General features: G+C 36.1%; 2 protein-coding genes across 4 annotated transcripts; one reads left to right on the top strand and one right to left on the bottom strand.

The window, feature by feature from the left end:
* Window positions 1–406: 406 nt before the first annotated feature.
* On the top strand, window positions 407–2,975 carry LOC115949988 (beta-galactosidase 7-like). Its single transcript, XM_031067244.1, has 2 exons — window positions 407–2,655; window positions 2,752–2,975. Exons 1-2 carry the CDS (start codon window positions 504–506, stop codon window positions 2,973–2,975), a joined length of 2,376 nt encoding a protein of 791 aa, XP_030923104.1. The 5' UTR covers window positions 407–503.
* A 1,131-nt stretch (window positions 2,976–4,106) lies between these two features.
* LOC115993926 (glutamic acid-rich protein-like) lies at window positions 4,107–10,365 on the bottom strand. 3 transcript variants are annotated; one of them, XM_031117920.1, is made up of 9 exons: window positions 10,245–10,365; window positions 9,928–10,104; window positions 9,635–9,812; window positions 8,137–8,256; window positions 7,948–8,001; window positions 6,134–6,180; window positions 5,693–5,803; window positions 4,675–4,732; window positions 4,107–4,540 (listed from the first exon to the last, which is right to left on the bottom strand). In XM_031117920.1, the coding sequence occupies exons 2-9, from the start codon at window positions 10,018–10,020 to the stop codon at window positions 4,524–4,526; spliced, it is 678 nt and encodes a 225-aa protein (XP_030973780.1). In that variant the 5' UTR covers window positions 10,021–10,104; window positions 10,245–10,365; the 3' UTR covers window positions 4,107–4,523. The 3 variants fall into 3 exon arrangements, with proteins under 3 accessions (XP_030973780.1, XP_030973781.1, XP_030973779.1); XM_031117921.1 differs by having other exon boundaries at window positions 9,928–10,020; XM_031117919.1 differs by having other exon boundaries at window positions 9,928–10,101; window positions 10,245–10,364.
* Between the last annotated feature and the right edge of the window lie 4,051 nt (window positions 10,366–14,416).

The following is a 14,416-nucleotide window of genomic DNA, read 5'->3' as shown; positions in this document are numbered from 1 at the left end:
TACCTTAAAATTTCTAGAAGATGCTAATCTTGCATTTGAATAACAAATTACTAGCTGAAATACTAAAATCTTAGAAAATATATAAAAGCCTAGCTAGCCTTCGGTAACCAAAGGTCCAAAAGAAGGGCTCACATTCCACAGTTTGTCATAATATGTCACTAAAACTTGTTATTTGTTTTTTTTTCTTTGTTCTTTGGAAAGAGCCACTAAAACTCGTTAGTTAAGTGTTGAAGTTTGTTCTTTAACAACGTACAACCCAAAAATGGCCAAAACAAAAGTTGTGGTTGTAACAAAAAAACAAGTAGTAACGAGTTTATCTAAATTTAAGAAATTACACGTACTTGTGAGGCTGTGATCTTTTATCTATGGATATAATTTGTAAAGAAGTTGATCAGGATGTAAGCATGATAACAACCACAGAGATCAGAGTGAGGGCAAGATTTCTATATAAATCCCATGCCCATCAGCCAAAAAGAAAATAAGCTTTCCAAGAGTTGGTCAAAATGTCTAGATATTGGATTGAGCTCCTTGTCATTGCTAGTTTAGCTTGCCTATACACATGCTCATCAGGAGTAGAGATTTCATATGATTCAAATGCCATCATTATCAATGGAGAGAGGCGGGTGATATTGTCGGGCTCAATCCATTATCCACGCAGCACCGTGGAGATGTGGCCGGATCTTATTCAAAAGGCAAAGGATGGTGGGCTTGATGCAATAGAAACATACGTCTTCTGGGATCGCCATGAGCCTCAACGCCGCAAGTATGATTTCTCAGGAAATCTAGACTTCATTAAGTTCTTCAAGTTGGTTCAAGAAGCTGGACTCTACGTCGTTCTACGCATTGGTCCTTATGTATGTGCAGAATGGAACTATGGAGGTTTCCCTATGTGGTTACACAATTTGCAGGGTGTTCAGCTAAGGACAGATAATGAGGTGTACAAGAATGAAATGCAAACATTCACAACCAAGATAGTGAATATGTGCAAACAAGCAAACTTGTTTGCTCCACAAGGGGGTCCAATAATCATTACGCAGATTGAAAACGAGTATGGCAACATCATGGGACCTTATGGAGAAGCTGGAAAATCCTACATCCAATGGTGTGCTCAAATGGCCACATCGCTCAATGTTAGTGTCCCTTGGATTATGTGCCAACAACCAGACGCTCCACAATCCATGATAAATACTTGCAATGGTTTTTATTGTCATAAATTTACACCAAACAATCCTAAAAGTCCGAAAATGTTCACTGAGAATTGGACTGGATGGTTCGGGAATTGGGGTGGCAAAGATCCCTTCAGAACTGCTGAAGATTTGGCATTCTCAGTTGCACGATTTTTCCAACTCGGTGGAGTTTTCAACAACTATTATATGTACCATGGAGGAACCAACTTTGGACGCACAGCTGGAGGTCCATACATCACAACTTCTTATGACTACAATGCTCCACTTAATGAATATGGAGATTTCAATCAGCCTAAATGGGGGCATCTCAAGGATCTCCATGCTGCCATCAAACTAGGAGAAAAGATACTCACTACTGGCAATAGGACTGACAAACAATATGGCGACGGGGTTTATTTGTCTACATACACTAACGCTAACAATGGGAGCAGATTCTGTTTCTTGAGCAATTCAGACACTTCAAAAGATGCCAACGTTGACTTACAACAAGATGGTAAGTACTTTGTGCCTGCTTGGTCTGTCAGCATTCTTGAAAATTGTAACAAGGAAGTCTACAACACTGCAAAGGTTAATGCTCAAACATCCATTTATGTTAAGAAACAGGCTAGTAATAGTGGTGGTGAACCACTTTCTTGGATGTGGGCACCAGAGGCCATGAAAGACACTCTACTAGGAAAAGGTAAATTCAAAGCATCTCTACTCCTTGAACAAAAGCAAACTACAGTTGATTCCAGTGACTACTTGTGGTACATGACTAGAGTTGACATGAATGATCCATCATCTTCTTTGAAGAATGTGACTTTGCGCGTAAACACCCGAGGTCATGTTATTCATGCTTTTGTTAACCGGAAATTCGTTGGTTCTCAATGGGGCACTAATGGCAAATACAATTTTGTGTTTGAGAAACCTGTATCTCTAAAGCAAGGGGCTAACACCATAACTTTACTCAGTGCCACAGTTGGATTGCAAAATTATGGTTCTTTTTTTGATACGGTGCCTGTTGGTATAGTGGGGGGTCCCGTAGAATTGATTGGAGGCAGTACTACCTGGAATATATCATCGAACCAATGGAGTTACAAGGTAGGATTGGTTGGTGAGGCCAAACAAATGTATAATCCAAATAAAGCCCATCAGAAGAGGTGGAGAACCTCACAGAATGTTCCTGTAGGGAAACAACTGACATGGTATAAAACCACTTTCAAAACCCCTTCTGGTACAGACCCTGTGGTTGTGGACTTGCAAGGTATGGGCAAAGGGCATGCTTGGGTGAATGGGAACAGCATTGGGCGCTTTTGGCCTTCATTCCTTGCTGATGCCAATGGATGCAGTGATTCATGTGATTATCGTGGAGAGTACAAATCTGATAAATGTGTGTCAAACTGTGGCAATCCATCCCAAAGGTGGTACCATGTTCCCAGATCATTCCTCAATAATGACAAAAACACTTTGATTTTGTTTGAAGAAATAGGTGGAAATCCTCAACAAGTGTCTTTCCAAACTGTCACAGTTGGAACCGTGTGCGGAAATGCATATGAGGGTCACACATTAGAACTATCATGCCAAGGTGGGCAAACCATCTCAGAAATCAAATATGCAAGCTATGGAGACCCTCAAGGAAAGTGTGGTTCATTCAAGAAAGGTTCTTGGGAGGCTAGCAACAGTTTCTCTGTTGTGGAAACGGCATGCATTGGGAGGGAGAGTTGTTCCATCCCTGTGTCAGCTGCAACATTTCAGATAACAAACCTTGGCACTGGCAATGGAAGACTAGCAGTGCAAGCAATCTGCTAAGTTAATTAACTTCACCTCTTTGTTGTATTTCTGAAATTATTAAAATATATATATTGCATTGTTAAAAAATCTCTCCATTTTTATATATGATATTTCTCATATTCTACATCCGCACGTGACAATGGATCGATGTCAATAGGACAAGATAGGATCAGATCAAGTAGCCCCATCCCTCACACCGTCTCTTTTTTTAGACTAGAGCAACGAAAGTTGATGTTGGACTTGGAGTAAGCGAGTTAGAGGTATTTTGCTATCCCAAATGAAGTGACTTTGATATTGACAGGTAGAGAGAAAAAGAGAAATAAGACTGCTACAAAAGAGAGAAAACAAGTGTTTTGGAATTAGTAATAGAATAGGTAAGAAAAATAATAAATTATGAGTAGTTCTGGTGCCATAATTCTGTACACAACTCGGCCACGTGGTGAGTTGTGGTTGGTGGAGAAGTGATAGTAGGTCACCCCTCCACCAACCATAACTCGCCACGTGGCCGAGTTGTGCACAGAGTTGTGGCACTAGAATTTTCCATAAATTATAAATGAGTTAGGTATAAAAATAGAGAAAATAATATATATATATATATATATATATATATATAGTATATAATAAGAATAATAATTGAAATAGATATATACGAATCATGTGTCCTTATATATTCTTCTCCAGTATCGAAATCATTTCCTCCGGATGGCTAAATGGGTTTTCTTTGCCTCAAAGAGAGTATCAAGCACCCATAAGCAATGACATTCAATTTTATTTGTGTTCAATCATATTCAATTTTATCGTCACCAAGTCATGTTCTGAGTTGATTTATGCTGGTATCATGGAGTTTGTATGCAATGTTATGAGTTGAATCATGTTGAAAGGTGATTCATGATGGTGCCATGGGGTTTTTCAACATAAGTAGTTATCAGGACTAGATTACCATGTATGGTGATTGACAACGATTCAGTGAGGCTATATTTTATTTTATTTTTCTTCATATTCTGTCTTGATTTGTTGCTATTTGTAATGTGCATAGGTGTTTTGATATGCGAGTTTTACATAATTTTAGTATGGCCAAACAATTATTTTTGTATGGTTTTGAGAATTTCAAACTAACAACGAAAACTAACTCATTTTTCCCCAAAAACATTTTCAACCGAAACGAAGTGTTTACTGTTGAAAGTTGAGACAAATGAAGCTCCTTAAGTTAGCAGACATCCGCCTAATACATAAAAACCTTATCATAAGAAGAAAAAAAAAAGGTACATGTAAACACCTAACCATGATAAAAATGCTCATGTACTTACTCATACTGAAACAAAAACTACTGTACTCCTGCATATCTTTCTCGTCAAGCAGGAAATTTCAACCGCAAAATTTTAGTAGTCAAACTCACAAGAAGGCAACCATTAACAGAGGGGATTAACAGATAGGACCTTTGTATCTGAAAGAAGCCTTGTATGGTGTCAAATTCACATTTGAAATCCCAATTAATCCTATAAGAAAAAGGAGTACTTCCATATCTGCACAACTTGCATCGAACTGTTCACATTCTTCACATGGTGATTAATAAATACCTTCATCTGCAATGTTTAGAAACCATTAGTATTGCTCTGGTACTCCACAGATTAATTAGTCCATTTATTTCACACAGGTAACAACTCCAAGGTATAAGTCAAAAGTAACAAAGGAGTTAAGTGCCGGTAAAGGTGACTACCTTCACCACCGTCATCAACTTCGTTATAATCATCTTCATCATCATCAAAATAATCATTCTGCAAGGTGGAAAATTGTATAAAAAAACATATGGCAAATATATATATATATATATATATATATATCCATGCCCTAAATATTGAACCTGTTAATGTCAGGTATAAACAATAATATCCCACTGACTGAATTTAAAAAAGCTACAACTAAACATAATGTGAGACTACTGATGAATGAGAACCGGAAATAGAATTGATACCCAAGAGACAGAAGTTTACACATCTGCTGCCTCAAAAGAAGCCATAAGTCTTTCTTTCATCTCATCCAGTAAATAACAAATCCAATATCAAAACAAATTTCTTTCAATACTTGGATGACATCCTACAGCCAGTTGATATCATAAGAATGATGTTTTATATAGTACTTTTGACTAAAAATGGCAACTACCACAAATTTTTGAAATGTTGAAGCAATAGGATACGGCTTTTTTGGTAGGTCAGTGTTCCGCCTGACCACAGAATCCAACTTAACAATTTCATATGCTGATAAGGGAACCTAATTCGCCATATATAAACAACAGTAGAAGAGAAGAGAATGCCTCATCATGGATAGATAAGCCGTGGACTTATTTGCACCAAGATATGCATTCTCTGCACGAAATTTAAACGTGTTATCCTTGATACTTGCCTATTTTAAAGATCATGCTCCAGAGGTTCCAAGAGAATTAACAAGAATGGACCCCATTCTATGCATAGATTCAATGGTAGGTGATGTTTAATATCATGCGTAACATCATATACCACATTTTGTTAACAACTTATGTAAACTCAATATTATTGATTAAGTTTCTACGAATGCATCTGGGCGTTCATGTTTAAGAACGGATTTACCCATATAGCATTATTATGACAGGCCACCACATCATCAACAAAACCAATGTGGGTCTCGAGGTCAAAGATTATTGAACATCAAAGTAACACAAAACAATACAAACACACCGTTAGTATATGTTCTTTACAAACCTGATAATAATCATCATCACTAGGTTCTTCCTCAGCATCTTCTCCCTCTTCTTCATCTTCATCCTCGTCTTCACCTTCTTTCTTTTCCTTTTCACCTTTATCCTCTTGGCCCTACAGATTTGAATGAGTCAACAACATTGGACTCTAAAGGAGATCTAAGGCAAACAGCCTATGACAACTAATGACTGTATACATAAAATACTAGTATGTTCAACATTAAATTCTAAAATTATAGCCACTTGCAAAGAATATAAGCTTGATTCGAATGTCTTCCTATTAGAAAATATTTTATTTTCACTAATCCAAAAAAAAATATATATATATATATATATATACATATATATAAGGCTTGATTCAGATGTGCTCTTATCAAAAGTATGGCTAAACTGATCTTTAAACAAATATTGTAGGCAGAAGAGTTGCAAAAGCTGAGTCTTTTACCTGAAACCTTTGTTCAAGCTTCTCTAAAAAATCTAGCTTCTGCAGATCTGACATAGAAACATTTCATTCAGTTTAACATACTATCCAAAGACTTTGTTGTAAGACAGAATCATCTAAAAGAAACAGTAGATGGTGATGATGCTCTCCAAATAACAAATAGTTTTTTAAGAGTTGGTGCATGTAGACATTCATGTTAACAAGTTGAGACTAGCAGAACTATCATGCATGTTTAATTAAAAATAAGATATATAGGATTTTGGTTTTCATATGACAGATGATGGTTTGCTCTTTGTCATTTCCACTTTTAGAGTGGGGATTTTCTTCAGTTGTTCAGCACACTCTACTCTCTACTTGAGAACCTTGCAATAGTTCTTGGCGTCAAGATTTAGTGGTGTTCAGATTACCTCCTTAGTACAAGACCAAAAAGAGAGTTTTGCGTTCCAAGTGAGATGTCCAACATAAAAGGAACGAAGGGAAGAATTGATGAGGAATCCATGAAAAATAAATAAAATCATGAATAAAAATGCATGACAAGAATTCTCAAACTCAAGATTTTAGAAGCTGTATAATCATCGAGTGCCACAAGTGAGTAGAACCCAGGAAAGAAGGAAACCCATCAGTAGACTAAAGTAGAAAACTTCTGCCCTGAGAGAAGGCGGCCTGTCTCGGCCTCTCTCGAGGAACATGACCCCAAGTTGGGAAAGAGGGGGGAGGAATTAATCTTCTCCATAACAAAAACCTCAAACACCCCCCCCCAACCCCCACAAGAGTGATGTAAAGGAGATTGGTGAAAATATTAAAAAAAGAACAAAGAAGACCAGTGAAACTTTATTTTAAAACTCCCATCTCAGATAAATAAGTATAAGACAAAAAGTCTCAAATTTTATGTCCAACATAAAAGGAACGAAGGGAAGAATTGATGAGGAATCCATGAAAAATAAATAAAATCACGAATAAAAATGCATGACAAGAATTCTCAAACTCAAGATTTTAGAAGCTGTATAATCAACGAGTGCCACAAGTGAGTAGAACCCAGGAAAGAAGGAAACCCATCAGTAGACTAAAGTAGAAGACTTCTGCCCTGAGAGAAGGCGGCCTGTCTCGAGGAACATGACCCCAAGTTGGGAAAGAGGGGGGAGGAATTAATCTTCTCCATAACAAAAATCTCAAACCCCCCCCCCCCCCAACCCCCACAAGAGTAATGTAAAGAAGATTGGTGAAAATATTAAAAAAAGAACAAAGAAGACCAGTGAAATTTTATTTTAAAACTCCCATCTCAGATAAATAAGTATAAGACAAAAAGTCTCAAATTTTAGTCCATCTCACAGGCATGCTTCCAAAGTATACACACCTATTAATTATCTGCACTACCTATAACAGTATGACATCCAAAAAATAATAATAATTTAATTGGCCTTGCTCAAAGGATGGCCATATTATAACCAAACACGTCCTAAGTTTTGAATTCAACCCCAAATGGCCCCAAAACTGGAATTACTAAAAAGACCCGAGAATATGAAATTTCAGATTTTTAAATCCTTGAATAACAGAACCTGTTTTGTTCAACCAATTAAGTAATTCAATATCAACTGGCACCCAAGTTAGAAACCAATTATTTCTAGTAGGGGGAGCACTTAGGCCCTTGTCCCTTTTTCCTTTTTCTGCAAAGAACACTTTTAAGGGGCTGATCTTCATCAATGACAAACCGACATTGGGCAAATGAGAAATGCAAAATGTGCACAAATCAGAAAGAAATACACCCCAAAACATATTAAAGCAAATTAACAGAGAGAAGGCATTCCATCTCATCAAACCTGACTCGGGATTCCATCGAACCTTTTTCCTGCTTGGCTGCTGCCCTTTCCAACCTGAAATTTTCATTTGTGTTACTGGAATGGTCTCTTAAGACATCATGAAATGCAGAAGGAATATCAACAAGGCAAAGTAAAATATAGTCTTAGAAGACCACAACCCATTTTCAATAAGTTGCTCAGATTACGCACCTCCAATTAGTTCTTGAGGAAATCTTTTAACCACCAAAATTTGCGAAAGAGAATCACGTGTCACTGTGGTCCTTGGTTTTGTCCTGTCAGAGTATCTTTCTATATCCGTACTTTGGCTCTCTGACACCAGAAATTCAAGAAGTGGAAATATTAACGTGATGTAATCTAGTAGGGATCTAAAGGCAACTATAAATTTTGACGGACGAAATCCTTTCGCGTCTATTATTAAGGTAAATAAGAATTGAGTACAAACACAGAGTAATGCATTTTGGTCTCAAAAGTGAAATATGCATGATAAGAAAACATCTCCTCCTACTATGCTCGGAATTCAGTGTAGCTGCTTCAAAAGAATCCTGGATTCAGATTAAAATTCAACTACAATCATATCTATGGTTACAGCAAAGAAGCCAACTCAATCCTGCCCACAGCTCTACTCTCCATGTAGATTACACAAGAAAGTTACATAAATAGTTGGCTGGTTTTCATATTGTTCACAGCTCTCAACTCTTGCATAAATCTAATGCGATCCAGCATGAAACAATGAAAGCCAACCAAGTACCTTCAATGTTAAAATTTTTATAAAAAAAAAAATCTCTAAACCCAACAAAATATTACATGTTTGAATCTTTGAAAGAAAAAATCGAATTCCATTCATCTTGGATCTTTGGATAGGTCAGCTCCATCCATCTTGAAGAGGGTCGTTATGTACATTTTATAAAAATGCACTTTTCTAGTGTCACTACAACTACAAGACAAACCTGAAGCTTGTAAAACCAATTTGACCAGTATAAAATTTTTCTTTTATTGGCAAGTTACACACGCACCCAATGAGTCTTGAACTCACGACCTTACCCTCCACCTAAAACTTACAAGGAGCAGAGGTGCTAGTTGAGCTAGAGCTCATTGGAAATTCGACCAGTATAATTTTTCTCAATAGCACATATCAAAGACTCCTTGAAACTTCAGATACAGCCTTTGTGAAGTATTGATTATAAGAATATATAATAGTGTGTATATATATATATATATATATGCATGTGTGCGCGCATGCGCGTAAGAAAAGCTTGTTACACAAATTTTGAAGTGAATAATGCCTTCTTTCTTTATTGATAAATTTAGGATCATAGTTGACTAATTTATCTATATCACCATTACAGACATTTTACTATTTTTTTTTTTTGACAAAAAAGTGAGTCTCCCAGTCATCTCTGTATCTTATGTTTTAAATGTTTCCATGTCCAAATGTTGATATACTTCAGAGATCTTCACTCACTCATAGTGTCAATACGAATGTGATATCTATTTGAATCCCTTTTCAAGATATCAAAAAACATATTCTCGACTAAATTGAAATAATTTTTGTTGATAAATATATATAAAGTAGAATCGAAAGCGAAAACAACAAGGGTAGAGCCCAAGAACAAGTAAATTGAAAGATTTCCATAAAGCAAAGCATAAGGAGGAAAGAATTAAAAACAATGCTTGCTTGCTTGCTTACTTTTGGGAACAGTCTCCTCAAGAAAATAAGCAGAGCTTTTCCAAAAAATTTGCAAGCGCATGCCGGTAGAAACTAAAGTTTCTTCTCTGGTCAAACCTTTTCCTTTTTGATCAGTTTCTCCTTTTTTTTTATCAGATTCTTCTTTGATCACACTTCCGATACAAGGTAATTCAATATCCTGCAATTTCATAGAGAAAACTTTAGCTGGAAAAGACAGAAACAAAATCAAATTCATTGACAAATAGTCTAAAAAATCATAATAGAGGCAATCAATCATATTCATTTGAACTTACAGGAAAGAGTTCAAAGGGCTCTTGCTTGGCATATTTAAAACCGCCGCCACCACCTCCATATCCACGTCCACGCCCTCGCCCTCTGAATGCCATCTAACCCCAACCCCCAAAACTCAGGTTCAAATATCCTCTATTATATTATATTATATCATGCGACCATTGAAAGTGAAAACCCTGCTAATAAGAACCAAACCTCATAGGAAAAAAGCAGGAAGAAGGAGATTGAAACACGAACGCATAAATTCAAATTGAGTATTTCTTTATTTATTTAAGGGTCGAAGAGAGTATATCGGAAAATTAAAAACGAGCAAGTTTACCGTGACTGCCGGTGAGATGCTTCAGATATGCAGGTGAGGCGACTGAAGAGAGCGGCAAGTGAATAGAGAGAGAGTTTTTCTTTTCCTTTTCTATTCTTTTCTTTTTTAATATTATTTTTATATTTTAAATGCGGACAAAACTTAGATTCATTGCTTAAGTTTGGAGGTAACGTGCAAAACAGCAGTGCAAAAGAATTATATATAGTTAGTTAGGTAATGTTTGAAACAATAAAGAAAAGTAGCATCTCGAGTTTTAGAAACTCGAGATCCATATTAAAACTCGAGTCTAAAAGACTCGTCTCGGGAGTGTGAAAATGCCACATAAATCTCAAGTCTTTAAGACTTGAGTTTTATGCGAAAAAAATTTCACGTATAGTGGCGTTTTTAAGCCTTACAGTGACGTTTTTAAGTCCTATAGCGGCGTTTTCCTGCAAAAAAAATTTTATAAGTACAGGTTTTTAGGGAGTCCTATAGTGGCGTTTTTAAGCCCTATAGTGACGTTTTATAGACCTATAGCGGCGTTTTTATTCAATTTATGGAAATCGAGTCTTTAAAACTCGATTTTCAGCTTAATTTTTTCCCACTTTAAACTAATCCACTTACAAATCGAGACTTAAAAACTCTATTTTTATCTTGGAACTCGAGTTTTAGACACTTGAGATATTAGTTTTCAACATTGTTTTGAAACGTGACAATTAACTAAATTTTTTAATATTTATTGTTATTTAGAAAAAAAATTCCTTAAGTTTGTTTATTAGGTTCCGTCTCTTAAGACTTAGCTATAAAGACTCTTGTTTGTTGGTGTCATTGTCATTGGTTTACATGGACTTAGTGGGTTCCCACTGTCACTCACTTCACAAACCAAAGCATCATCATTTTCTTACTACTTGGTAGGTTGTGACTCAAGATGATCCTCGACTCTCAAGTTCAACTCAGCCCCACCCGCTAACTCACTCACCGCTACTTTTTCATTCCTTTTTTTACAATATGAAGTATAAAGTATGCATTTTGATACAACAACAATCAAATTGACTTCAAAATGTAGGAACCAAATTAACAGTGACTTTAAAATGTAGAGACTAAAATATAATTTTTGTCAAAATAATGATAATCCTGAACAATTAGATGGTGGGTAAATGGGCGAAGTGCTCTAAACCTAGAAACACCAAATTCAATCAATCACATTATAATGATCCATTTAGATTTTACTTATTTCAGTGTCTTAATTTTTGCACAGTATTTATTAAAATGTATAATTTTTGTAAATTTTATACATGTTAAATATGTGATAAAAAGCTAAAGGTTAATTTATTCCCAAAAAATTAAAAGTTCCATTATTTACAAAAAAGGGGGGAAAAAAGACAAAAAGCAAAAACTTTTAAGTAAATGCCAAACACACTTCTAGTTTATTGGATTTTCGAGTTTTCGGGTGTCTAATGGACAAGTGGAAAAATCTAAACAAATGACTAGGACAACACTTCCTTTTAAAAAATGTTTTATTAAAAAAGAACCATGTTTCTATAAAATTAAAATAATAAAGTACAGATGTGTTACTTAAATTTTGGAATTGTTTGGTTAGATTATAAGAGCATTCTTATCAAATGTGCTAAAAATGCTAAATGCTATTTTTTAGCATTTTTAGCACCTCAAATGATAAAAACACACTTACATCAGATATGTTAAATCTTAAAAAATTTAGCATTGAGCTACAGTGGAATCTCATCTTTGACACCTTACTGTTGCAAAATGCTAGAGTTTTTTAATATTTTTTTTCTTTTTCTCTCTCTCACTCTCTCTTGTGCCATGCCTTTCTTCTCCACTACTTTCCTCTCTCTTTCTCTTTCTCAGACCACCATACGCTCTCCATCTCAGTCTCAAACTCTCTACGAGATGATGTCGGAGGAGCAACACCATGAATCGAAGCTCTTCAATGACAAACGCCACAAGCTCCACCTCTATATTTCGAAAATCCTCAACAAAATGCAAACAAGGATGACATTGTTCTGAAATCGAAACATCACGAACAATTTGGGGTTCAGTTTCGAAATCGGTTGGGGTTCAGTTTGGGGTTCGGTTTCGAAATCGGTTTGTCGACGGCGCAAATGGTTATGGTGGTGCGACCGTTGATCTCACCGGCGAGGTGGTGTGAGGGAGAGGTAGCGATTGAAGGTCAAGAAGTCTAGGTGCTGAGTTGATTTATGGGTCTAGGTTGATTCGGTGGCGATTTGTGGCAGCGATGGTAGGTGGATGTGGGGTTATGGTATGGGTGGATATGGAGGGGGTTTTTTTTTTTTTTTTCTCTCTCTGTTGTTGTTTGTGGTTGTTGTGGATCTGGCTGGTGGCAGCGATGGTGGGTGGATGTGGTGGTTATGGTATGGGTGGGTGGATGTGGTGGCCAACGGTACTAGGTTGAGAAAGAGAGAGATAGAGAGAGAGGAAGAATAAAAAATGATAAAGAAAGAATATTTAAATGAAGTGTTACAAAAATAGAAGTTTTGATGTAAGGGATATTGTAAAGTGATGTGTTATATGTTATAAAGTTGGTGTTTTAATGCTAAATGCTAAAATTTTTACAATTTTTGATGAGAATGCTCTAAACAAAAATGGATTGTATGAGCAATATGAAAATGGAATAAGATATTAAAGTCCAAGATAAAAATTTTGGTAAGGCCAATGTAAAAATGGAATCATATATTAAAATGCAAATTGAAAATTTTGAAATAACATTAAGGCCTATTTGGTAACAAAAATAATTACCAAAATACAAAGTTAAAAACGTGTATTCTAAAAACATCTCATGGGGTATTTTTCATAATTCTAAAAGTAGGTTTTGATGGCATTATGGTGACTATCTTGAAAAACTTGGGCCCACATTATCTCATATAAAGTTCACTTCTTCTTAAAAACTCATCCCTATACCAAATACCAAATTGTGTTTCAATTCTTAAAAAAATGTTCTATAAAAACAATGTCAAACACACTTTTTTGCATTATGTATTCCCTAAAAACAATTTTCCAATTCAATTCTTTCAGAACCATTTTCACATTATTTTGAAAACAAAAAACACAAATGTTTTTACCAAACAGGTACCAAGTATAATGCCAAGTGAAACAGCATTAGTTTAGAGAGAAAGTAATGAGAAACAATGGTGTGAAAAAACAAACAAACAAAAAACAAAACAAAACCTACACACACAGCCCAAACTTCCAGTATCTCACTATGTACAATCATTAACCATTTTCAAAATCACTAAGAATACAAAATAAACTTGGGCAAGAACTTGGAGTACGACGTGGCTCTAAGTCCAATGCACAATTTGGAGGACGAGTGCTTCTCAACCTTAACCAAACCATGACCACCATTAGCCACAACTCACACTTGTAGCCTCAACCATTAATCTCATGGACTTTTTTGCCCAAAGAGAGAGGGAGGGAGGGAGTGTGTGTGTGTGTGTGTGTGTGTGTGTGTGTGTGTGTGTGAGAGAGAGAGAGAGAGAAGGATTAGGTCACACTCTCGAGGACTGTTCATGTCTTTTGCCATCGCTTCTCTTTTCCCTCTAGCATTGAAAGTCCCTTAAGTTGTGTTCTTTTGCATTTTCTTTCTCTCATAGGCATATTGGTGATTTTTTTTTTTCTTTCTAAAATTCAATTTACTCTCCTCATTTTATTAAATTAAAGAAAAGGACAATATAATCCTCTCTCTCTTTCTCTCTTAAGGATGACAATTTTGCCCCGCCTCGCTTGACCTGTCGCCCCTCCCTGCTTCGTCCCACATGGGTTTTCCCACACCACGGGGCGGGCGGGGATGAGTTTAGAATTTTTAGACCCAACCTACCTTACCTTGCCCCACCCCCACCCCGCATTGATAATGGTTAAATTGTAAACTTTTCATACCTTAAAACCCTACTATTTAAACAAACATATTATCAACTAATTTTATTCTACCTAACAAGAATTTCTACCTCTTTTTTTGTCTCTAGCAAGGTTGGAAATAAGATACCAATTTTAACATTTTCTTTTGTCTTTATTATAAACTAGTAAGGGTATTTTTGGTAACAAAGTCAGGACCTGTGGACAAATGAAGTCTGTCAAGGAAATGGCTGACGAGCTCAGAAGGAACCGTCAGCTACATAGAAACCGTCGGCTTCCTTTGAAACCGATGGCCATGAGAG

The sequence above is a fragment of the Quercus lobata genome, chromosome 6, assembly GCF_001633185.2.
Source record: "Quercus lobata isolate SW786 chromosome 6, ValleyOak3.0 Primary Assembly, whole genome shotgun sequence".
NCBI lineage: Eukaryota > Viridiplantae > Streptophyta > Magnoliopsida > Fagales > Fagaceae > Quercus > Quercus lobata.
This window is presented reverse-complemented; position numbering and strand designations above follow the sequence as displayed.